The 26,955-nt window shown below is 42.4% G+C and overlaps 1 protein-coding gene across 1 annotated transcript in view; it reads left to right on the top strand.

The window, feature by feature from the left end:
* Positions 1 to 26,955, top strand: part of LOC138262456 (transmembrane channel-like protein 2) — a 469,363-nt gene that overhangs the window by 316,923 nt on the left and 125,485 nt on the right. The window contains exons 13-15 of the mRNA XM_069212350.1: positions 7,920 to 7,987; positions 22,160 to 22,399; positions 25,031 to 25,156. Of these exons, the coding sequence (XP_069068451.1) occupies positions 7,920 to 7,987; positions 22,160 to 22,399; positions 25,031 to 25,156 (434 nt within the window). The remainder of the gene's footprint in view (positions 1 to 7,919; positions 7,988 to 22,159; positions 22,400 to 25,030; positions 25,157 to 26,955) is intronic.

The raw sequence follows: 26,955 nt of genomic DNA, 5'->3' as shown, positions 1-26,955 counted from the left end.
GCTTCTTGCTCACAATGTATAATCCGTACTTCCAAGAGCAAAGGTGCTCAATAATGGCTGTAAGAAATGGGGTCTTTAGTTGGCAGTCAGGTTACCCCCTGTCCAAGCAAGGACCCTGTTAGAAATGGGGTCTTTGGTTGGCAGTCAGGTTACCCCCTGCCCAAGCAAGGACCCTCACTCTAGTCAGGGTAAGTCACACACAATCCAAATGATCCTGTGCTCACCCTCTGGTAGCTTGGCACTGAGCAGTCAGGCTTAACTTAGAAGGCAATGTGTAAAGTATTTGTGCAATGAATCATACAATAAGACAATATAGCACCACAAAAATACACCACACAGTGTTTAGAAAAATATATAATATTTATCTGGATATTTGCAGTTCAAAACGATCAAAGATGCAATAAGTAAATGTAGAGATATCACTGAAAAGTGATATAAAGGGGGTTATTCCAACTTTGGAGGAAGTGGTAATCCGTCCCAAAAGTGACGGTAAAGTGACGGATATACCACCAGCCGTATTACGAGTCCATTATATCCTATGGAACTCGTAATGCGGCTGGTGGTAAATCCGTCACATTTGGGACGGATTACCACCTCCTCCAAAGTTGGAATAACCCCCAAAGTGTCTTAAGTCTTTTAAAAGTAAACAAAGTCTCTTTTTAGTACAAAGTACCTGGTTCGCATGAAAAATTTCTTCAATGGGCTGCAGAGGAGGAGAAGCGTGGAAACAAAGGGGGTGTGCGTTGATTTCTCAGGCCGCACACGGTGATGCGACGTTTGGTTTCCATGCAGGGACGGCTGTGTGTCGATTTCCGGTGCTCGGTTGTGGATCCTCTTTGGGTTGCGGGGTGTTTAGACACCCCGGGGTCTGTGCTTGGAAACCTGGGCTTGTGGAGCGGAGTCAGAAGTGCTGCGTCGTTCCGGTGGGCATTGCGTGTGGAAATTTCTTCCTCACGGCAGGCGCTGCATCGATTTCCCCTCTGAAAGTCGGGCCGCATTGTCCCAGGTCGGCTGTGCGTCGATCCGGTGGGCCGTGCCTCGAAGTTCCGGCGGCAATGCAGGCGCCGCGTCGATCTTCTCCTTGTGAAGTCGGGTTGCATCGTTCTGGTTCGGCGTGCAGTGAATTTCTCACCACGAGGCAGGCTGTGCATCGTTTTTAGCAAGCTGTGCATCGAATTTTCACCACACAAGAAGTCCAGTTGCAAGAGAGAAGTCTTTTTGGTCCTGAGACATCAGGGAACAGGAGGCAAGCTCTATCCAAGCCCTTGGAGAGCACTTCTTCACCACAGCCAGGGAACAGCAAGGCAGAAGGGCAACAGCAAGGCAGCAGTCCTTCACAGAAAGCAGTCAAGTGAGTCCTTTGGGCAGCCAGGCAATTCTTCTTGTCAGGATGCAGGTTCTGGTTACACGTTTCTTCTCCAGGACGTTTCTGAGTTGGAAGGGGCAGAGGCCCTGTTTATATACCCAAATGTGCCTTTGAAGTGGGGAGACTTCAAAGCGTGGCTTAGAAGTGCACCAGGCCCCCTTTCAGTTCAATCCTGTCTGCCAGGGTCCCAGCAGGGGGTGTGGCAGTCCTTTGTGTGAGAGCAGGCCCTCCACCCTCCCAGCCCAGGAAGACCCATTCAAAATGCAGATGTATGCAGGTGAGGCTGAGTATCCTGTGTTTGGGGTGTGTCTGAGTGAATGCACAAGGAGCTGTCAACTAAACCCAGCCAGATTTGGATCGTAAGGCACAGAAAGATTTAAGGGCAGAGAAATGCTCACTTTCTAAAAGTGATATTTCAAAAATAGTAATATTAAATCCAACTTCACCAGTCAGCAGGATTTTATGTCACCATTCTGGCCATACTAAATATGACCTTCCTACTCCTTTCAGATCCGCAGCTACCACTCAAACAATATACGAGGACAGCCCCAATGTTAGCCTATGAAGGGAGCAGGCCTCACAGCAGTGAAAAAACGAATTTTGAAGTTTTTCACTACCAGGACATGTAAACTACATAGGTACATGTCCTGCCTTTTGCCTACACAGCACCCTGCCTATGGGTTACCTAGGGCATACTTTAGGGTTGTCTTATATGTAGAAAAAGGGGATTGTTTAGGCTTAGCAAGTACTTTTAAATGCCAAGTCGAATTGGCAGTGAAACTGCACACACAGGCCTTGCAATGGCAGGCATGGGACAAGGTTAACGGGCTACTTAAGTGGGTGGCATAACCAGTGCTGCAGGCCCACTAGTAGCATTTAATCTACAGGCCCTGGGCACATATAGTGCACAGTACTAGGGACTCATCAGTAAATTAAATAGTCCAATTGGGTATGATCCAATGTTACCTTGTTTAAAGGGAGAGAGCATATGCACTTTAGCACTGGTTAGCAGTGGTAAAGTGTGCAGAGTCTAAAAACCAGTAAAAACAGTGTCCAAAAAGTTGAGGGAGGCAGGCAGAAAATTAGGGGTGACCACCCTAAGGCTGTCAGGTCTAACAGACCCTCACTCTGGTCAGGGTAAAGGAGAATCACACTCAGTTAACCCCCCCTGACCCGCTTGGTAGCTTGGCACGAGCAGGTAGGCTTAAGTTCAGAGACAAGGTGTAAAGTATTTGTACCAACACACACAGTAATACAGTAAAAACACCACAAAATAACTCAACACAGGTTTAGACCAACAATAGTCAATATTTATCTAAACAAAACAAGACCAAAACAACCAAAATCCAACATACACAAGTCAAGTTATGAATTTTCAAAGATTAAACTCAAAAATAACCGTTAGAAACACAAAATGCTTTGATGAGGTGCTAACATGGCATCATGACGGAGTCGTTCACAACAATCCGATGCCAATGGCACCAGGTATGGAGTCACGCAGACCCCCAGTACTGAGTACCTCAGTAAAATGTGAAAACAAGCCGGTGCGCGAAGTCGGGGATCACAACATCGCTGAATCCGAGGATGCGTTGGTTCTGGTGCTGCAGGGTGAAGGAGCGGAGACGTTACGAAGAGGTGTCGGTCCTTGCTTCGGAGCGGTAGAGTTGAGGTGGCATCAGTGCAAAGCATTGAACCCACGCAGTTCAGGCAGAGTCGATATCTGGTGGTCATGATGTAGTACGGCAGCAATGTCGGGCCTGTGAGGGTCGTCGCACTCCAGCGAGGACCACAGATTCGGTTATAGGCGGCGTCACGGGATTCGGCAGCGACATCGGTCTGGAGTAGCCCGAAGTCAGTTTTTTGGGATTTACTCCAGCTTCTCCTTTCAAGGGCCCAGGAACTGAATGGGGCACAACTTGGCAGGGCAGGAGTCTCAGCAGAGAGTCCAGGTGCTGGTAGGGGAAGTCTTTGATGCCCCTGAGACTTCAGAACAGGGAGGAAGCTCAGTCTAAGCCTTTGGAGATTTTTCTCAAGCAGGAATATAGCACAAACTCCAGTCTTTGCTCTTTTCACAGGCAGAAACAGCAACTGCAGGATAGCCAAACAAAGCACAGGCAGGGGCAGCACTTCTCCTCAGCTCTTCTCCTTGGCAGAGGTTCTTCTTGATTCCAGAAGTGATCTAATTTGCAGGGGTTTTGGGTGATCTTCTTATGCCCCTTTCTGCCTTTGAAATAGGCCTACTTCAAAGAGAAGTCTCTGTTTCTTTCAAGATCCTGCCTCGCCCAGGCCAGGCCCCAGACACGCACCAGGGGGTTGGAGACTGCATTGTGTGTGGGCAGGCACAGCCCTTTCAGGTGTAAGTGACCACTCCTCCGATCCCTCCCAGCACAGATGGCTCATCAGGATATGCAGGCTACACCCCAACTCCCTTTGTGTCACTGTGTAGAGAGAGGTGCATACAACCCATCTGTCAAACTGACCCCGACAGGGAATCCACAAACAGGCAGAGTCACAGAATGGTTTAAGGAAGACAATGCATACTTTCTAAAAGTGGCATTTTCAAACACACAATCTAAAAACAAACTTTACTAAAAGATATATTTTTTAATTGTGAGTTCAGAGACCCTAAACTCCAACTTTCTATCTGCTCCCAAAGGGAATTTGCACTTTAATAATATTTAAAGGCAGCCCTTATGTTAACCTATGAAAGAGATAGGCCTTGCACAGGGAAAACCGAATTTGGCAGTATTCCACTGTCAGGACATTAAAAAACACATAAGTATATGTCCTACCTTAAACATACACTGCACCCTGCCCATGGGGCAACCTAGGGCCTACCTTAGGGGTGCCTTACATATAAGAAAAGGGATGGTTTAGGCCTGGCAAGCTTGCCAAGTTGAATTGGCAGTTTAAAACTGCACTCACAGACACTGCAGTGGCAGGTCTGAGCCATGTTTACAGGGCTACATATGTGGCGGCACAGCCAGTGCTGCAGGCCAACTAGTATCATTTGATATACAGGCCCTAGGCACCTCTAGTGCACTGTACTAGGGACTTACTAGTAAATCAAATATGCCAATCATGGAAAGCCAACTACACATAAAGTTCACATATGAGCACTTACACTTCAGCACTGGATAGCAGTAGTAAAGTGCCCAGAGTATTAAAAACAGCAAAAACAGAGTCCAGCACACAACAACCTGGGAAGCAGAGTCAAAAAGTTAGGGGAGACCACGCCAAGGATGCCAAGGCTAACATTGGCACACAACTCCTTAAATAAAGTGTAGTTTCCTCCTCAAGCAGATCATGGACAAATTGCAGTGAGGTATTAAGGTAGTGGCACCATGATGATAAGAAGGAAGTATTATTCCACCTAAAGTGTAATACAAAAGCACATTCCAAACCTTGCTCACACCTTTCCAGCCCAACTCCTTCTGTCTCACCATTCTTCTGCATCACCGTTAGGAAGATAGTCATGCATCATTCTTGTGCCAGCATGGAAGAGAAGCCCACAACACCACCTCCTTTGATGAGTTGTTAACTGGCCAATGATTTGAGAGTGGACTTGAAGTCTTAAACCATTGATACTTAGGTTACCAAATCGTAGTTTGGCAGAAATGGCTATTTCACACCCCTTCCACATTGTGATTCATTATGGATTAAAATTTGAGTGATAAACACTTTTCCAATTCATAGAAAGAGCTTTGTACTTGACAAATAGGGATTTTGCTTCTGGAAACACAGTGATTTTATGAATCACAGTGTTTGTGATTGCAAAATCAATTTGTACATCAGGGAAAAAGTTGTGTTGCTTCTTGACTTGAATTGTGAAATCACCTTCTGCTTCTGCCACAGCAAACAAGGTTTGAGTAGAAAGCCTTTGAGAACTGTGTTTTAAACTAAACAGACACAGGGGCTCATTTACAAAGAAATGCCGCATTGTGGAGCTGCCAGCCAGCTTGCTGCACTACCCTGTGTCATTTTGAAAGTGTAGGGATGCATTGTACTTATAGAAATATTATGCATCCCTGTACTTTCCTTTGTGCTGGTGCACTAACTGTTGCCTAGTGCCAAAGCAGGCATCCTCGTGCCGTAGTGCAAGGGTATCTGCATTGCACTGATGATTGTTTATGTACAGTAAAGGACACCTTCCTGCACATTAACAATCAATAATGGTGTTTTCCCTTTTTAATGTGTGCTGCAGATTGCAGCACACATAGAAAGAGAAAAAAACAGGGAGAAATAATGGCATTTCTCCCTGTTGCACCACTTTAACAACATCCTAGCCTTGTAAATCTGGGAATGCGTCAGATTCCATGGGTGTTGTGTGGGAACACCCACAGCAACACCCATAGAATGCACGTTTGACCCAAGAGTTATGTGTGAAGAGGGGCATATTTACAGGGCCATGAAAAGCCAAGAAAGGTGGGTTTGTGTGGCCATGTAAATATGGGCCAGCACACTGTGCCACTGGAGCGTCAGATAAAATGACGCTCCGGTGGCTTTGTGTCCAGATAGGGGCTTGTAAATGAGGCTCTGAGTTTATGAATTTGTGTCAGGTTCCCCCTCCTAAATTAATAACCTAATTTCTGACAGGAAAGAAGTTAAACTTCAAGCTGAATGATATAGGATTATGGTGAGGTAAATAGAGAAGATGAAATCGAAGGCTTGACGTGATGTTTCGTAAAGATTGAAAGGGAGTAGATTGAAGTATTTATGGCATGACAATAGTGTATTTCTTTAAAAACAAAAGCACCAGTGTATTTGAATATTTAGGAACAGAAAGGAGCAATGAAGGTAAGAACGTAAGAAATTTTGAGAGCGACATGAGAGTAAATTAGAACTGATATGTGAAGAAAAAAAGGCTAAGATCAAAAATAAGATCATGAAATGAGGTTAAATAAGGTTAAAAGTGGTGCGTGAGAAGGAAGAATGGACGGGGTGCTGAAAATATAATGGTAATAAATTAACTTTATTACCATTTTATTTTTCAGTTCTGGGGGCATATTTTTAGAGGAGTGACGCTCCTCCACTCCCACGCAGGGGCTATCCCTGGTGTTGCAACTAACCCAAAAGGAGGTCATAGTCAGAAAGATGCATGTGCAAACATCTGGTAAAAGAGTGGAACCGATGAAAATAGTTGTTATACAGTCTAACAACTAAACAATAATAACAGCAGGCGTTATGAGCATTAAAAAAAGCTTTTTCCATTTGGCTTTTTCTCATATTTTCGCTCGCTAAACAATCCTGGATATGTCTTTCTGCATAGATGCAACTTGCTAGAGCGGATTTATTTTCTAAGATTACATTATTAGCACCAACACACGCTTTTTGTACATTATTTGACTTCTAAACTGTCTGACTGTTATGCAAATAAAACATTTTAAATAAACAAATAGGCAAACTCCAATAGAAATTTCCAGCGCTACCTATACCAATAAGATTAACTAAAAACAGTGCAGCACTGTAATTACTACATGTCAAACACCAACCTCGTCATTAGCTACAGTCACAAAAAAATAGCATCATAGCCCAGCATTGACTTTAGCGTTGCGCTACCGCACAATGATGAGCGCGCTGTGTACAAGAGGACCTCCGTTAGCCCTGTGACTGCACTGTTTTCAGTTGGTGCTAAGATTATATGCCAGGTCATGATACTTTGTATGACTTTCGTTGATCGGGGTTTGGTGGGATGCCAGGGTTGTTTGCTTAGTTCTCTCCCACTCGCGCCCACTTTCCACGAATCATCTGGAGTTTGCAGTGTTTTGCTTTGATGAGTGTTGCTTAAAGTTGCACTGCTTAGTAGATCCCTCCATTTTGTACAAAGAATAGCAAAGAAAAGGGAAAAGGGAAAGGGGTAAGCAATTATACTGAATATTAACTATTGGAGAGATAATAGTACTGCCACTTCAGGGCTGCCCCAATGTATTTCGAGGAAGAATTCAGACAGAAGTGGATGGTTAGCAATGTCAAAAACAAAACAGAGGATACGTCCCTGCAAAATGATATTTGCTGAACAAGTGACAGTTCCACTGAAAGTTTGTTTACTGTACGTGTGCCATTTTTTTCAGTTTTGTTGGGAAATTGTAGTTAATTGTGTTTCTAACATGTGCATTTTCAAAACTCACGTTTTCTCTTATAGCAAAGTAGAGGGCCCATTTGATGCTGCTTTGCAATAGTTCATTTTCGAAATATTTCACTTCCTATTCTGTGGAAAGAAATGCACAATTTAACTCAAAACGTCACTTCTCTGAGCATTGCATTGGAGGTAAAAGTATTATGACTATGCGTTAAATGTTTAGAATATCTTAAGAACGATGTAATTACTTTCTGAGTTTTAATAATCAAGAACATAAAAGAACACAAAACCACGCAACGTTCTTCTACTTTGAAATATAATTAACAGTTTGTATAGCTCTGCAAGCAATTGTTGACTGCAAATTGAACCAAATGCGCGTTTTCACGTGTACTGCTCTTTCAGAGCGTCTTTACTTTTGTGACATTGGAGGGGACATTTTCATTGATTTATGCTATCTTTCATTTTTTTACTTAGCCTTCATATGCGGAGTTTGATATTAGTGGAAACGTTTTGGGGTTGATCTTCAACCAAGGAATGATATGGTAAAACAACATTTTATTTGATCAATATCCGTTTAATATGTAAAATATGTGTGTGAAATGGAAGTTGTTTAAATAATGTGCATTAAACACGTTCTGTTTAAGGCTTGAGTTTGCACTATTTGCACATGCACCGTGCTGCAGATGAAATTATGCTATGATGAGCGCTAGATTTTTACCATTCTATACATGTCAGTCGTACTAGTTGGTAAATGTGTTATTATGTTTCTCTTCAAACTCAAGTAGGTGAGATTTGCACCACAAACAGTTGCATATGAATCAAAGGCTACACGGTGGCTAACGCACAGGAGAACAAACACACAAAGCATTTGGAGGAAGACATTTCCTCCATCTAATCATCCTTTTGTGATTTAAGGTAAATTAGTACCAGGTTGCTGAGTTCCTATGTTTTCCACTTCTACTGAGTACATTTTGGCTTCTGAGTTGGAAATTATTTAATTGTTATGAATGGTTTCCATTGGAATCCATTAACTTGAATACCTGTAACGAAATTCAGTTTTTCGCAGACGTTGTTCCCAACTGTTAAGCCTTCACGGAAGTGCTCACGGTCCTCTCGTTGCCCGGGGCTCTGGAGACTCGGCTGCTTTATTCTGTCTCTCCCGGTTTCTAGAGACGCAAGAGAGGAAGGAGAATGCAGGAAGTGAGAGTACAAGCGGTGTTTTACTTGCACTAACTGCCACATTCTCCTGTCTCTGGAAAAGGGGAACAAGCTGTGCAGTGTAGTGTGGTGCCAGTTCTCCACTTATGTAAAAGTGGAGCGCTCAACTCTAACAGGACAGGGGGAGAGACGCTCTTCACGTGACCCTACTTTGGTTATTATTTTGGTTCTGATGCATTTCAGCTTCACTGGAAAGAGTTGGTGGTTGTGAGCAGGCAGGTGTTTGTGTCTTGGGCGCATAATATATTTGTAGGTATTAAGAGTTTAAGATGATGTTTAGGGCACTGAAGGGGAATACTATATAACGGTGAGCCCTATAAAAATTGTAGACAAGCAATATCAGAAGTGGTAATCTTATTTAGTGTCAGAGATCATACCTGGAACTTGTTCAAGCAAATCAGCAGGACTCAGACAGAGTTTCTTTAGTGTGTGAACAATTTAGTCCATGTTGGAGAGAGGTTATATTATCACTGGGCATTGGCATGGTCTAATCAATAGTGCGCACAACTCAACTCATCATTCTCAAAGGCTTTAGCCTGTACCTTGATAACCAACTGCAGCAAACGCTGTTCTTGCAGCTATATGCGCACACATCTGGAGCCAGGTTAAAACAATTGATCTCATACTGATTTCAGTTTTTTTTACCAGACTTCTCACCTACGTTTGGCCCTTGCCCCTCTGTATACACCATCACACAATTATTAATCCCAGCTGACATGCCGTTGATTGCTACTGCCAATTTAGCCAAAAAGCAAACACTCTAGTGACACCGTTCAAGTATTCTTAGACTACATTCAAAATTACTTCACGTGTTTACAACATACTACATCATTTGGGAAATTTAACAATACGTTGAAACACTCTTAGCACTCACTATCCTCTGTGCAGTCTCTCTCTAACAACCTCAAGCCTGCAATCCTGGATCACACCTCATACATATGCCTTGAAGATTGTGATGCACGCACTCCTTCTTCAATGGCTCAAAAGTAAGACTTTGGCAAATCTGCAAGCATACAAAAAAGCATTCAATGCACTTTCATAGGTCATAGGCAATGCCAAACAACTCTACTTTTAGAATCTCCTGACCTCACTCCAAACCCACCTATAATGACTGACAGAAAAAATCGACAACTTACTGGCTCTGTCACACACAACTTTCAAAAATCCTTTCCCTCAGCAGCAGATATTTTATCCTATTTCTCACCTGATAGCACCAGGAAACAAACCCTCACTACACTCCTTTCTGCTCCATCCCTACACTCCTAGATTCACATATCCTCGATATTCACTGGGATAAACACTCAAACTTGGCACACTGAGCTTCTTCCAATACCGAAACCTGTCAACACCTCATGTGTGCCACCTGACATTTTCAGTCCTCAAACTATCCAACACCTTGCTCTCACATTTATGGAATTTCTCTGACTTACCCCCATTCAAGCTGCTCTGTTTCTACCATTCCTAAAGAAACCCACAGCTAAAACTACTTCTCCTTAAGTCTGCTGTCCAGCTTCTCAACTGCCATTCATCTAAAGTATTGGAATTGCACGTATTCAGCTTTCTTACGCTATTCGTTAGCCCAAAAATGTGCTTAACCTTATCTAGTCTGTTTTCCTGGCAGTTCTCCCCACAGAAACGACCTCTTCCATACAACTAAATTGATCACTTCTATTCACCTCTTCCACACCCTTGGTCAGCCTGCTCTGCCTTCTTGACTAAAGACCATTGCACTCACTGGCTCTGCCTTCAAGTAAATGTTCTTTCATGTGGCAAATAGAACCATCCCCGTGCATGGCCATCCAAACGCTCTACACCTCTGTTGGAAATTGCGTCCCAGAAAGATTAGTCCTACGGCCTCTTTTCTGCTCTATACACTAGCAAGCCTGGTGACATCATCGTCTCTTTTCCTTCCTTCCTTTCACCTATATTCAGATCACGTCTTCTCATTCCCAGCCCTCTCAACTTCACGTTTTCATCCCTCTTCCAAGCATATCTAACTGCCGCACACGTACTCTGCACAGAATGGCCCTAAATTCCTTCACTCTGAAGTCATCTGCCTGCAGTACTATAACTTCCTTGGTGGTCTATATTCACACCTTCTAGTTCAGACTGTTTCCCTTACTATATGCTGACTTTCACCCCGCAGCAACAAACTTTAGTGCTCTTTTATTCCCAGTTATGCAGATAGAAATGTTAAATACCACTAGTTCCACCACAGCAGGTTATCAGGCCTTCAACATACACAGCCCAGACACTCAGCTCAGAAAATTGTAATATTGTAGCAGTCTAATAGTCGAGCCTATAACAAGTTTTATTAATTCCTCTGTCCTTTAAGCAAATACTGAAATGTCACCAAACCTCTGCCAAAAACATGACCTTTTACAAACTACACTTGCATTCAAAGACAACTATGGGATATCCCAACACTTCCTCTGTGATACTTTAACCTATTCTCTATTATCTATGATATTCTAAGCTATTTCTCCACGTGTGACCTAATCCCTGCATATCAGTACTTCTTAACCTCACCCAAACTCTGCTGCAGAACTTCCATATTCTGATCATTTTCCTTCAAAGGACTCCTCCTCTGGAGCTCACCTCCGCTAACAATTGGGGCTGATCCTTCACTAGGAAGAGTTTAACACATCCCTAAAAAACCTAATTGTGTTACTGGAAGGCAACAAACAGGAAATATTGTTCATGGCAAATAGCTAATAAGTATGCAGTGTAACTATGTTAATATGTAAATAAGAAAATTGTATGGAAGAATTATTGCATTCCGTCAATTCACATGCGTTTTGCATGGTTTAATTACTATTGTATTTAGACTTTTGATTATGTCGGCTGCTCTCCTTCATAAAAAGGCATTCTTAGCTCACATAATACTTAATAACACTGGTATATGTAAATCATCCATACAGCTGATTGTCCTGTGTATTTCTTGATTGTCAACTGTACAAAATTGCAGTTTCAAATGATATTCACTGCATTTTTTAATTAAACATGGAATGTTTTCATGTAGAATTATATATTTTCATCACCTTTTCTTACCACATGTCATTGATATTCACACGTATCTGGTAGTTGTATGTATAACTGGTGTCTCCATAACCTCTGCAGCATTTGCTACCTGTCAAAGTTTAAACGGAGCTTCAATGGCCAGGAGCCTGGCAATAAACATTCTTGCACCCACATTGTGAATCCACATATCACACTGATGGCAGCTACATAATTTGTCACATGTTTGTTGACCACTCTCCTGTGGGAAAAAGAATCCCAAATTGTGTGAAATTGAGTGGTGCAAACCTTTAAGGAATTTCATGAAATTCAGCGTTTAGACATTTTGCAAATTTCACCTACGTAATTTACATTCACCCAGCCCTAGATAAGTGCAGATAAGTAGAACTATACATAGACCTGCTTTGTCTTAACACTTGAATAGAAGGGTAGGCAGGATGGCTCAGGTAACTACAATTTGTCCTGATATGTTATCTCTCCATAACCATGCACTCTCAGGTTATGACTGTATAGCAGGTTTGTTTTATCCTATAATCTAGGGGTTTGTGCATAACATAATTTTAACCTGCATTGCTATGCCCTCTCTGCTGTAGCTGGGGAATACATAGCTCACAGTTACTGATCAATGGCCAAAAGAGGTCCACACACGAGGCATGTACTTGGGGATGTACTGTACTAAAGATCACTATGTTAACAATGCACCTCCACAGATAGCCATTTTTGTTATAGTAATATGTATTTTCTGCTTAAATATATCATGAACACATATAATCTATTGATCTCAGCCTTGCACACCAAGATCACTTCTATGCAGCCGAAATTATTTATGACTTGCCTCAACAACTGAGGCTTTTGCAATTCCAAAAAGTTTGGCTCCCGCTCCTCTCATGATGCTCTACAGTATTTGGGTGTGGCCACCATGTTGTGCGTTGAATTTATGTATTTTTCACTGGGTACATATATGCAAGATATTTCTTGACACAATTTGTGCCACATAAGTCCCACAGTTCTTCCACCATACATTGGCAGTGGCTGTGATAGCAGAGTGTGCTAATTTCATGCAACTTTACATCAGAGTAGGATATTTTTACATGTTACTCTAAATTAGGCCTTGTAAGATGTTAGTTATTTATTGGGGTGCATCGTAATCCACGGCAATTAATAAAGTCACTAACCTGTCTGGTCCAAACAGTTTTCAATACCTTAAACCCAAGCTCAACCCCTGGTAGAAATGGCACACTTCACACAGGCTTAACTTAGAGAAAGTGTGTAAAGCATTCAGAAGTATCAAAACAGTTTCAAAAAAATCTAAAACAAAACACAATCAAAATCCCCCTCCAATTGCTAAAAGTAGAGAGGAAAGTTAATAAACAAAATGCCAAACATCCAATGAAGGGAAATGGAGATATGAAGATTCAGGGGGAAAAGAGACTTGTAAAATTAAACTGGCAATCATTAGTCTCTGTTCGCAGTTAATTGGGACGTGGGTGCAACAACAGGCCGACAGTGATTGAGCACAAGTCTGGTACATCAAACAGGCTCATCCATCTCAAAGAATTCACCTTCTGGCTTAGTCTCTGAAATTGAAGTCGAAATCTTCTAATAGGGCTAGTTGCAGTCTGTACCTGCTGAATCTCCCTTGAACCCATTGGTTTTGACAGGAAAAGCTCTGAGCAGGAGAAGTTCAAATTTCATGGCAGACAAAGTCTTCTCCTCCTGTCACACCTCTGCCCATTAAAGGTTTCTACAGTCAGACTTTTGTGTGGACTCAAAATCCTCCAGCAGTGTATGCCTGAAGCTGTGTTCAATATCCCAAAATTTTTAAGTTTCCCAAGCAGCTCCTCTTAGTAACTTATAAGTCTCCCATGACATTAGAGACACCACTTGGGTGGGGGAGGTGTGGGGAGGGGGTGGGACTCAATTCAGGAGTGGCCGCTAGCAGGATCCTGTCCACTTCTAGTTGATGTTGGTCAGTTAGGCATTTCAGGAAAAAGGCTTTTACAGCTTGCTGTGTCAACTGACCCTTGGAGTTCACTTCATTGTCCTGGGTAAAAGTGGGAGTTGGGCCAGCCATTCAGGTGTCATTCACAGTAATCAACCAACAGGTGCAGTCCTTCTTATGGTCTTCAGCAAAATCAGAAAGTGTTCAGTGTAGCTGGTGGTGAGGTCTATTTTTGTACAGTTCATTGCCAGTTGGTGGAGGTGACTCCTGAACACTCCCTAATCAATGGGGGAAAACTTCCTGGGACAACCCTACCCAGGGAAATGAGCAGTCCCCTCCTTAGGTACTCCAAACTGGTTCTGGTACCAACTGTTCCTCCCATTGGACTGGTGCCCAACTGGCCACAAAGTACATAGAGAACAAAGGCCTTCCTTTAAACCAGGTCTCCCCTTACGCTTACATGTGATAGGCAGTCCTACCCCTTGCCCATTTGAAGTAAATGAAAATCCAAAACCATCCCACCTTCTGTTCCTGGGCTGACAGGTTTCACCTACCTTACATCTAGTCCATCCTGTCCACAAGGTCTAATTCAATGTCCTGCTCTGGGAACAACTTCCACATCTCATTAAGGCCAAGCACTGGCAGCTGGTGGAAAGCTAATGAAAATTACTCTCCAGGAGCTTTAGAAAGGGAAAATATATTTATTTATGTATTACTTTTCCTAATTTTGTTGGAAAATCTGACTTCGCTATTTGATTAGAGTTAAGACAAAACAATAAAAATAGTGGTTAAACCATTTCTCTAGTTTTGTCAAACCCAAGATAGCAAAATTATTAGATTAATCTGCACTCTGGCGTTCCTCATAAAACAGCCAGACCCTTCCACACTGAAAAAAACAATTGGGGGCTTGTCACTCTAGGGACATGCCAACATCAAACATCTACTTGTATCACTGTTTTTTAAATACTAGGAAACCTACCTTGTGTACTTCAAGACCTCCTTGCAGGCCTATACATGTTTAAAAGGTGGATTTTCTCCTGTCAAAGGGTTATTTTGACAGGTCGCACTGCATGTTTAAACTGCAGTGGGCAGGCTACATGGGTAGAAGTGAAACCATGTTCTCGTTGTCACATTATTGGGTGGCACAATATGTTCTGCAGTCCATAGCTGACATTTAAATTTCTACGCTATGGGTCTAATTTCTGCACCATATTCTGTGGCCTAATCAGAGAGTTAGACATGCTAATCAGGGATTAGCCACATTTCTCCAAGTTTTAGGTGTTAGAGCGCTAGCACTAAACACTGGACAGCAGTGTCCTAGAGTGCATAGTCTAAAAACCAGCAACAATAATTCATCAACAAATGGGGTAATCACACAAAAAGGAGCTTTTTCTCACAGGCCCTTAGGGTTGTTTTCAATTATGTGATTTATAACAATGAAAACCATTTCAGTGGAAATTATCTGTCAGAGTTGTTAAGTCCATTTCATAAAAGCATATGTGAAAAGCATTGACATGTACATGCCAGAAGATAAGCCAGTACTGATTTCTTTCAATAACTATTGGTAAAATAAGTTCCTAAAATCATAATGAGATTAGAGTAGGCATAGCAAACCACAAAGAGCCAGTTTACTCTGGAACTTTATAACTGCAACCTCCATTGAGTCTTGCCCACACATTCTCATAAAAGACACTAGATTTCATCTAAAAACAATGAAAAAATCCTTTTTAGGTCTTGCCATCTGTCTGGCAAGCTATTCATGTCATCACAAACACAATGTACACACCATGCACATATATACAGATATAGGAAGGAAAGCCCCTTTTAGCTATGACTGGTTTGGGATGTTTGTTTTAAAGTCAAAAGACAGATTTATCATTTGATAGGACAGAGGGGTAACCACTAATAGAACTGTCTGCGTTTGTGGCTGAGGTAAACCCAAATGTCCTAGTTGAAGATAGCTCTCCCAGTCAAGAAGCAGTTGGTAATTGATGTGATATGAACATAAACATAATTGAAAAATAAAAATCCTGGATATCTTATAGAGGCCGTCTCTCTAATGCAATTATATACATATATCAATTCAATATGCACCTGGGTCCACATTTCATTCCATCATCGATCTGCACAGGGAGTAACAATAGTGGAATTTCCCTCAGCAAGTGAAATCACTAGATTTCTCATCATCTGTCTGCACAGGTAGCGACATCACTGAATTGGCTCTAAACCATCTGCACAGGAAGTGACATCAATGGCTTCTCACCAAAACTGTGTTTAAAAGAAGACACCATGCAAGAAGACTCATTTCCATCCTTCATCTGCAGAGGAAGTGACATCACTAGATTTCCCATTATCCATCTGCACAGAAAGTGACATCACTGAATTTCCTGTCATCCATCTGCACAGGAAGTCATCACTGGATTGACTCTCTTCTATCTGCACAGGAAGTGGCATCACTGGCTGCCCTCCAATACTGTTTTCCCAAGATGCACAGGAAGTGACATCACTCCTCCCCTGTCCCCTTTCCAGAACCTACTTAATAGCTGTCACAGTATGGATGTGCATATGATGTGTGTAAAGTGTTCACTGCTAAAACGCAGAGGGTGAACAAACGGCAAGCCAGTCTGCACCTGGACTATGCCCCGGTCCAGGAACCCTGATCCTTCCCCCTCCCACCCACACATATGCTGTGACCCTCCAAGCCCTCACTTCATCAGCACTTCATGTGGTGCTGCCTTGGTTCACCAAACAACAGTGACCAAGCCTTTTCCTGCATTCCTGAAAGTTTTCATGCACTTACCCACTTACACTACTCACTGCGCTGAAAGCACCTAACACTCCACTCCACTCTCTCACACTCACACAGTCTTGCAACCACCCACACAAACCTCATTCACATTTGCATGCTCCTCACCACCCAATCACTCACCAAACATGCTCCAGAGTTCTGGGACATATTGCATGACAATGCCCCGGACCCACTTTTCATCACAGAAACCTGGCTTAACCCTGCATCGGCACCTATCATCACCACAGCCATCCCTCTGTCTACAAGATTGCCAGGCAAGACAGACTCCACAAGCCCGGGGGCGGAATCGCAATCATCCGCAATAACACTATCAACTGTACCACATCCACTGACTTTTCATCCTCCAACATGAATCACCTGTTGTTCAAGCTCCACATCACAGCCAGCATCACAGCCAACTTTACCCTAAGAAGAACCATCATCTACAGACCACCGACTCCAGAGCACTCATCAATGACTTTATAAGCCTAGGCCTCACCCATGAGTAAAGGGACCTATCCACATCACCGGACACCTCCTGGGCTTGTCTACATAACAGTTGACAAGCCCACACCAGTCCCCTGGACAGACCACATCCTTGTCAAGTTCAGCATCCTGCCTCAGTCTAATGCACACACACCACCACCAGATCAGCCAGTCCAAACTGGAACAGCATCACTGCAAGGACTGGAACACTGCTCCCAATACCCACCGACCTGAGCACAGCAACAGCCTCCCCAAGGGCTTCAAGATTTTCAACAATTGGATGACCTCCTGGGCTGACTCTGTGGCCCCCATCAAACACAGCTATGCAAAAAGATCCAGACCTCAGGCCAGCTAGTACAAGGAGGAACTCAAACTGATGAAAAATCAATACAAACAATTGGAGCACAAATGGCGAATGAGCCAGGACAATGCAGGCAGGAGCACATTCAAATCTGCCCTAAGATGCTGCCACCAAATGATGCGTATCACCAAACATTCCTCTCTGGTGGTCCGCATCAATGCCAGCATCAACAAAAGCAAAGACATTTTGACTATTGTGAAACATTTCACATCAACATCAGCTACCTCTAACTCCACTACCCCTTCACAGTACCCATGCAACAATCTCTCACAATTCTTCAGCGACAAGAACACTGCGATTTACAGCAACTTCAAGCCGTAACCGGACCTGCAACAATCTCTCTCAATTCTTCAGTAGCAAGATCACTGCCTTTTACAGCAACTTCAACCCACAACTGGACCCAACAGACCTTGCCAAATGTCGCTCAATCTTATCCAAAGAATGGATGTTAACCATAGGCCCACCATCACCCAGGACAGACTGCTGCATTCATGAAGTCCATCCTCGCAAGACCCCATGCGATCCCTGCCTGCACCAGGCCTACTCCAGATGATTGCAGCCCATCAGCACCATGCTCACACCCATTCTGAATGCTTTCCACTCTTCTGCAACCTTCCCAGATGCATGGAAACACACACTGTGCTCCCATTGATGAAGAAACCCCTTGTGGGTCTTTCAATGCTCACCAACTATAGGCTGGTATGCCTGGTACGATTCCCGGCCAAGGTCTTAGAGAAACTCATTAACAGATGGCTCACTGAATACCTCGACAACCACCAACTCGTCAAAATCACTCTGCTTTCAGATCTAACCACAGCACAGAAACTATCCTAATCACTGCCATGCAGACATGGCTGCTCTCATCTTCCTGAAACTCTCAGTATTTTAAACAGTCTCCAATCCAAACCTCATCCAATTCCTACATGATATTGAAATCCAAAGGCACATAATTTAATGGATCTGATCTTTCCTGACTGGAAGGACCCAGTCAGTCAGCCTGGCACTATACACCTCAGACTCCTACAACCTCATCTGCAGAGCTCCAAAAGAATCCTCCCTGTGCCCAACCCTCTTCAAGCATACATGATCCTTCCAGCCAATATCATCTGCTCTCACAACATCAACATTCTCTCCTATGCCTACGACACATACCTCATTATCTCCCTCGCAGTCAAAACGTCCAGCCCCAGATCACGTTCAATGCCTGCATGACTGAAATCACCCACTAGATGAAGAACAATTGGCTAAAGCTGAACTACAACAAGACCAAAACCATACTCTTCAGCAAGAGCACACCCCCAAGGGACTTCACCTGGTGGCCGGTGGAGCTAGGACTGACACTGACCCCCTCCCGCAGCCACCAGTCACGCCAAGAACCTCAAGATCATCATCGACAGCAAACTCAACATGACCTCCCAAGGCATTGCTGTCACCATGGTTCCAAACCCTAACGATGTTGAGGATGATATTCAAATGGGTGCAAGTCAGCACCTGGAAACCATCACACATTCCTTGGTCACAAGCAAGTTGAACTATTGAGACAACCTCTATGCTGGGATCAACAAATAACTCACCAGAAGGCTGCAGACCATTCAGAACTTGGTGTCCAGAAACACACTCAACCTCCCATGCCACATTCATATCACACCACACGTAATGGAGCTCCACTGGCTCTCCATTTAAAAATTAGCACAATTCAAACTCCACACTTACACTTTCAAGGCACTGGAGAATACTGGCTCAGCATACCTGAACAATCGCATCTGCTTTCACAAACCTTCCAGACACCTCTGCTCTTCTGCAATCCTACTTACAAAAATTCCACGCATACAGAAAACCAGATTTGGTGGTGAAGCCTTCCCCTACATCACTTCTAAAGCATGGACTAACCTTCCATTACACATAAAAACATGCTCACTTCTTGAATTTCGCAAGAAGCTCAAGATCTGCCTTTTCGAGTAGTCCCACTAGGCCCAAAATATGGCGAGACTCACACCTGCTCATCTATGGAATATGTTCGCTGGTGATAGTGCGCTCTACAAATCTGTATAAGAGGTTCAACCTACGTTTTCAGCCTTTCCTTTCACCCTGTGGCACTTTTCCAATATTAGAGACAGCTCATTTCTTCATAATCAGCAACAGTGTCCTGGTCTGCACTAGAGACAGACAAATCTTTTATTCCACTGGGCATTTTCTCACAGGACTGGGGCCCTTGACACTGGGCAGCTTGTAGTGCCTCTGTCACTTTCCTCAGCCCAGCAGGCACAGGGAGGCTTCAAGAGAGAAAGAGAGGGGGAGGTAAAGAGAAAACAATCAGAGTGGGAGAAGAGAGGAAAAAAGGAGAGAGTGCCAATGGATGGCAACAGAGAGGGATTGCGTAAGGAGACTAAGAGAGCAGTGTTGCTGTTAGACCTGACAGCCTTAGGGTGGTCACCCCTAACTTCTTGCCTGTCTCCCTCCACTTTTTGGACACTGTTGTGCTGGTTTTGGGATTCTGCACACTTTACCACTGCTAACCAGTGCTAAAGTGCATATGCTCTCTCCCTTAAAACATGGTGACATTGGATCACACCCAGTTGGCTTATTTAATTTACTTATAAGTCCCTAGTAAAGTGCACTATATGTGTCCAGGGCCTGTAGATTAAATGCTACTAGTGTGCCTGCAGCACTGATTGTGCCACCCACTTAAGTAGCCCCTTAATCATGTCTCAGGCCTGGCATTGCAAGGCCTATGTGTGCAGTTTCACTGCTAATTCGACTTGGCATTTAAAAGTACTTGCCAAACCTATAACTCCCCTTTTTCTACATATAAGTCAACCCTAAGGTAGGCCATAGTTAACGCATAGGACAGGGTGCTGTGTAGACAAAAGGCAGGACATGTACCTGTGTAGTTTACATGTCCTGATAGTGTAAAACTCCTAAATTTGTTTTGCACTGCTGTGAGGCCTGCTCCTTTCATAGGCTAACATTAGGGCTACTATCATATACTGTCTGAGTGATAACTTCTGATCTGAAAGGAGTAGGAAGGTCATATTTAGTGTGGCCAGAATGGTAATACAAAATCCTGCTGACTGGTTAAGTTGGATTTAATATTACTATTTTAGAAATGCCACTTTTAGAAAGTAGGCATTTCTCTGCACTTAAATCCTTCTGTGCCTTATAATCCACATCTGGCTAGGTTTAGTTGACAGCTCCCTTGTGCATTCACTCAGACAAACCCCAAACACAGGATGTTCAGTCACACTTACATACATCTGCATATTAAATGGGTCTTCCTGGGCTGGGAGGGTGGAGGGCCTGATACTTACATGTCAAAGGAAAGTACCCTGCCCTCACACAAAGAAATGCCAAACCCCCTACTGGGACCCTGGCAGACAGGATGGAACTGAAAGGGGACCTTGTGCACTTCTAAGCCAGTCTTTGAAGTCTCCCCCACTCCAAAGGCATATTGGGTATTTAAACAGGGCATCTGCCCAAACCAACTCAGACATTTCCTGGAAAAGAGAACCAGAACCAGAACCTGCAACCTGGCAAGAAGAACTGCCTGGCTGCCCAAAGGACTCACCTGACTGCTTTCTGAGAAGGACTACTGCCTTTCTGTTGCCTTGCTGTTCTCTGGCTGTGCTGAAAAGTGCTCTCCAAGGGCTTGGCTAGAGCTTGCCTCCTGTTACCTGAAGTCTCAGGACCAAAAAGACTTCATTCCTGCAAGAAAAAATCCCTGTGTGGTGAAAATCTATGCATAGCCTGCATCGCAGTGAGAAAATCACTGCACGCCAAACTGGAATGACGCAGCCCGACTTCGCAAGGAGAAGATGGACTCAGCGCCAGGGTAGCAACTGGAAATTCGATGCACGGCCCACTTGATTGACACACAGCCGAGCCGAAACGACACAGCCAAACTTCCTGAGAGGAATGGACGCAGCACCTGCTGTGTGGTAGAATTTTCCACGCAACTCCCACTGGATCGACGCAGCCCCTGTGACTCCGTCCTGCCAGCACCAGATTTTAATGCATCATCCCCGGGGCATCCGAAAACCCCGCAACCCCGAAGAGGACCCAAGTCCGAGCGCCAGAAATCGACACAAAGCCTTCCCTGCATGAAAAATAAACGACGCATCGCCGTGTGCGGCCCGAGAAATCGACACACACCTCCCTGTTTTCCACGCGTCTCCTTCTCTGCGGTTCCTTGGGGAGGTTTTGAACGCAAACCAGGATCTTTGTGCTTGCAAGAGACATTTGTTGTTTTTAAGAGACTAAATACATTTTAAATCATTTTTACAGTGATATTTTAAAATATACTAGTTGCATCTTAATTGTTTTGACCTGCATCTTACCAGATAAATATTATATATATATTCTAAATACTGTGTGGTGTATTTTTTGTGGTGTTCTACTGTGTTATTGCATGATTTATTGCACAAATACTTTATACATTGCCTTCTAAGTTAAGCCTGACTGCGCAGTGCCAAGCTACCAGAGGGTGGGCACAGGATAATTTGGATTGTGTGTGATTTACCCTGATTAGAGTGGGGGTCCTTGCTTGGACAGGGGGTAACTTGACTGCCAACCAAAGACCTCATATCTAACAGTTGTTTATAGCATTTTTTGCCAGGGCTGCTTTTGGTTGCCCAGTCCAGCCCTGGTCTGGTCCTGGGGCAGGACAAAAAAAGGTGGATTGCAGCACAGACCAGTATAGTGTCCCTCAAATGTAATCATGCCCCTGGTGTCTGACTGATTGTAGAACTGAGTTATGGTGATAACAGTGTCGAGCAAACAGTACAAATATGCTTGTTTTGATCTCTCACATAACTGTGCTAATCTGGCTAGTATGTAGTGTATAATGTCAATGCTGTACTCTATTGATGTTTCGAAAATGTAAACACTTATTTATGTTTTTGTAGGATGGGTTCTTTTTACGCACCTGGGCTTATTGGAATAAATGTACTGCGTTTGCTAACATCCATGTACTTCCAATGTTGGGCGGTGATGAGCAGCAATGTCCCCCATGAACGTGTGTTCAAAGCATCCAAGTCCAACAACTTTTATATGGGTCTTTTACTATTAATTCTTTTTTTAAGCCTTCTGCCCGTGGCTTACACCATAATGTCACTTCCACCTTCATTTGACTGCGGACCATTCAGGTAATTAACAATCCGTTACCATATATTTTATTACCTGGTAATGTTTATCAGTGGATAAGGTGGTTGCAATAAAGGTCTTTAATACAGGAGGAAAAAGAGCGAAGACTATAAGAATTGTTTATACAAGAGTTCAGACAATTTAGCATGTTCCCTTTTGGTACTGAAGCCACTTACTGACTTTCAAAATACTCTGTGCTACAGTGCCCAAATCCTACTACCCGCATGATCTTTCACAGTGTGCTTTTAAGTATGTGTTTTTCAGTTATTTACTCATTTTTTAAATGTTTCATTTTTTTTAATGGAAAAGTTCCAATGGAAAAAATAAAATGTTGAAATTTTGACTGAATAATGATTTGACACTTCAATACACACTAATGTATAACCAGTAATATTTTTAGTGTGGGGATAACGATATAGCGCTATTGGTAACAGAATTGTTTTCTTAGCTACTATAAAACAAAAAATGTATTTGTCAATGGTTATTTAATTACCAAACGTAGTGTTCACCACAGATGAGATTAGCAATGGCAGCAAAAGCATACTGTTGTCAATAACACGGGTTCCCAATCCCGATGAATTCACCACCCAGCAGAGTGTTCGTTTAGTTGACTGGCACTGCTTCTGAAATGAGGCCACAAAATGCAACGGCCACATATGACGCTTACTACCGGAACAATCTTACCAAAGTCCAAGTAGCATTAACTTTCAGTGCATCATTGCTATAGCGTGTATAGCTACATTGTGAGTAAACCGGTACCCGGCATGGTCGTACGTGGTTATGCCTGTTCCAAAATTCTAAATAAATGCTGTTGGTACATGCCCTGGAAAGACCACGGATTGGCCTGTACGGTAAATCTTCACCATAAAACCCAACATGTCTTGTTATCACGTGTCAGCAGTATATTCTGCACGGTGTCATTATAAAGAAATGTAAAATTGAATGAAAGTAATCAAAGGATTCGGCTAAATCCAGACTTGCAAAACATACGAGTTTCTTTTTTCAAATTCAGTAGCATAAATGCATCATAACACGTGGCGTCACACAATGTTGCCCCGCCTTCCAAGTATCAAAATGTTATTTCTTGTCATTATTGACTATGCCAGTGTTTTGCAAGTGCCAGAGAATTCTAAAACCATCCAGAATTAGTAAAGCCAATATCAGTGACCTAAATGAATTAACAAAACATAAACTATTGGCTTTGCTAAATCTTGTTTAAAGGCAGCGACTTGCTCGGTCTCATTTGCCTACAGATGGACTTTTTTAGAACAGCCCCTTTGGGAAATATGAGATGGCCAAGCAGGGACCATTGTGTTTATATAGCGGTTAATAACCTTGACAAGGCAATAAAGCTCTTTTCGGCTAGTAGCATGCTATTCTGGAAGTAAAAATGGTTTAGCGGTAGAATAGTATAGGGAAATATAAATTGTTAATTTGAAAGGTGGACATGCAGGTCTTTTAGTTGAATTTAAAAGGGTACAGGCGGGATAGAGGAAGGAAGAATCTTGAAAATGTTATTTGTGTGATTATAGTAGAAAAATGAGGTTTGGGATGAGGCATAGGAGGGATGGAGGGAAGAATCTAGAAAGGGTTATTAGAGGGGTAATAGTAGTGAAATAATGTTTTGGATTAGTGAAAAGAGGGATACAGCAGCGAAAAGTCTAGAAAGTATTCATTTGGGAGATCATAGTAGCAAAAAGAGATATGGGATGAGTCAAAGAGGGATTGAGGAGGGAAGAGTCGAGATAGTGGCATTAGGTAGATCATAGTAGTACAATGATGTTTGTGATGAGTCAGAGTGGAGATAGAGGGTATATTGAGAGATGCATAGGATGAGATATACAGTAATGCACTGGAGAGAACTGAATGTCTTTTTTATTTCTACAGTAGGAGTAAAGTAATAAATATATAAATACATAACTGCATAGAAAGGTATACATGTATACGGGAAAAAATAAAGAGATATAAAGTTGTATTATTTAAAGTCCCACATGTGTATGTATGGACACATAGTTTGAAACTCAGACTTTCAAGTGTTACTGTACATAAAGTTAATTCACTTATGTATTATATTATTTTTTGGGAAATTGTATGTATTTATGTTTATTTATTTATATTTATTTATGGTTTATACATAGCGAATATTGCAGCAATATGATTTAAGCACATAAGTATATTATTTTGGGGTTAGTCTTTTACTATTCAAATGTAAATATATGTTTAAGTTAGGACTCTTGTATTGTGTTTTTCAGTACATCTGAGGATGAGTCTAATACTGTGATACACTATATTCTCAATTCCATTGCAGTAGGCAACCATCAGAGCAGTAGTTGTCTCTCCTAAAGTTCGCTTGAGAGACCTTGCAAGGAAATTGAAATGCCCTGGTGCTTCCAAAGAGATAACAATAGTTACCATCATGAAGACTTGCATGCCTTGATACATGTTCATTTTGTTGCTTTCAAGAGTATATCATCAAAATATCACTTATTGTTCAAGAGGTATTTTTTGTAAATAAGTTTGTAGTAGTATTCTAACAATGCATTATATGCTCATGTGCCAATACATTTTACCCCTGTTGAAGTTTGAAGAAATGTTTTAACACAAAATAAAATAATGATGTTTTGTGTTATCAGCGGAAACAATCGAATGTTTGATGTTATTGAAGAGACAATGGAGAAAGACTTTCCACCTTTTATCGGAAAGATCATCAGTTCCGCAGCAAATCCTGGGCTCATAATTCCAGCAATTCTGCTTATGGTGTAGGTTATCCAATTTTCATAATATAATAAACTCTTGAGGCTGCTTATGTGTGCTACAAAAGGAAGGATTGTATTTGCAATGTATCTTTATTTGTGATCTTCAATTAAAACATGAACTTATGGATTCACTTGGTTAGTTAAGAGTTAGTAGTTCATTTCAAGATAGTTAAGTGACCCTTATGCCAGCCAGCCAACTCACAGTTGTTTGGTGGGCATCACCTGGTGTAGGACTAGGGGTGAGCAGAATTGGGGAATTTGATGTCTGCATTCGAGCCAAATTCTGCCAGTCAGTGTGTTGCGGAACTTGTTTCCCAGAAGGCTCCAGAAATGTGGGATGGCAAGCAAGATTTGGCCTCCCCAGTGCAATTTTCTAACACGGGAGGTTGTGGTCCAAGGGCTGCCTCCGGAGTATGTTTGCTGCCACACAAGTAGATTTCTTACTCGAGGGACACCAAAATCAACTTGAGTTGCTGTGTGCTCTTGTGCAATGCATGGTGCATTAGGCACTGATTTTTCAGCACTAATCACGTTACTGGTACTAAATTGCAGCACGAGCAGCACAACATACATATTTTCTGCCCGTTCACAGAACTCTGAAGAATATAACAGACTTTTTATGTAACTCCACGGATTTCCACTCTGTGAGTTTCGGCCACCCTTGCGTAGAAGCCTATGCACACTGTCATATTTTACTGAAAACGGCCCCACCAGCATGGTGGTGGGCATGTTTGCAAACATTTCAACGCCATCCTGCCACTTTGTCAGAGCAGTAGCTCCATACGATTTGTTTGTATTTGAGAAACAAAAGCAAACTAGACTGTTTCTTTCAAAAAGGCAAAAAAAAAACACCCCGTTATGAATGGAATTTTTGCTCTGCTCCTGTAGTGCAATGATATTGATGATTTTTCATGCCTTCATTTGTCATGCGTTACATGGCATTTCAGATCAAGAAATATATGCATCATAGAGTCCTCTCTAATAAGATGGCCCTTTTACTGGACTGAAGCCAGATGCCTTGATGGACTGCTACATACAGGTTTATGACTGCAGAGCCAGCTAAGATTTCATCATCAGAAACATGATGCCCCCACACTAAATGAGATGGAAGACCATGAGTTATGGCAGAAGAGAACACAGGTGGATTTAGTGTGTTTCTTCTATTTTGATGAAATCTAATTGATTCCTTTAGTTATTAGAGTGTGAAAGTGTTCACAACATAAAGAGTGTACAAGATCTGCAGAGAAAATATTCTAGAGTTTAATTTCTCAGACTAGAAGCTTCTCTCGATGTTAAAGTTAAAATGTCAAATTATAAGCTATTCACTGGTCAAGTGGGATGTTTAAAGGAACGCAATGAGGTATAGTGGCGCATAAAAATAGAAATGTGCATAGGGTGGCCCATTGTAAATGTTAACTGCATGTACAAATTGGCAGTGTTGCATAAAGACCTACTACAAACAGGATACAATTAACTTCCTAACAGAAAGACCAACAGTCTTGAGCCAAATGGAATTGTAAGTGAGCATACTAGGTTGTATTATTGGAACAACATGGATGGAAGCAGTGCAACAATAGAACAATCTCAGCAGTGACTGAAATCAATATTGTATACAAAATGAGAGCACAATAAAGTGTAGATGTGGTATACTGACTAATTCTCACTTGCAATCTTTAATGCAGCATTTTTTCTACAAAACTTTGCACCATCTATAACAATACATCATGGTATGTGCATGCCGTATATTATAAAACCTTTAATGCCTTTAAATCTGAAGTAAGGGTATGAGGGCTTTTTGGTGT

This window comes from Pleurodeles waltl, chromosome 10, assembly GCF_031143425.1.
Source record: "Pleurodeles waltl isolate 20211129_DDA chromosome 10, aPleWal1.hap1.20221129, whole genome shotgun sequence".
NCBI lineage: Eukaryota > Metazoa > Chordata > Amphibia > Caudata > Salamandridae > Pleurodeles > Pleurodeles waltl.
The sequence above is the reverse complement of the archived record's forward strand: the minus strand, read 5'-3'. Positions and strand labels throughout refer to the sequence as shown.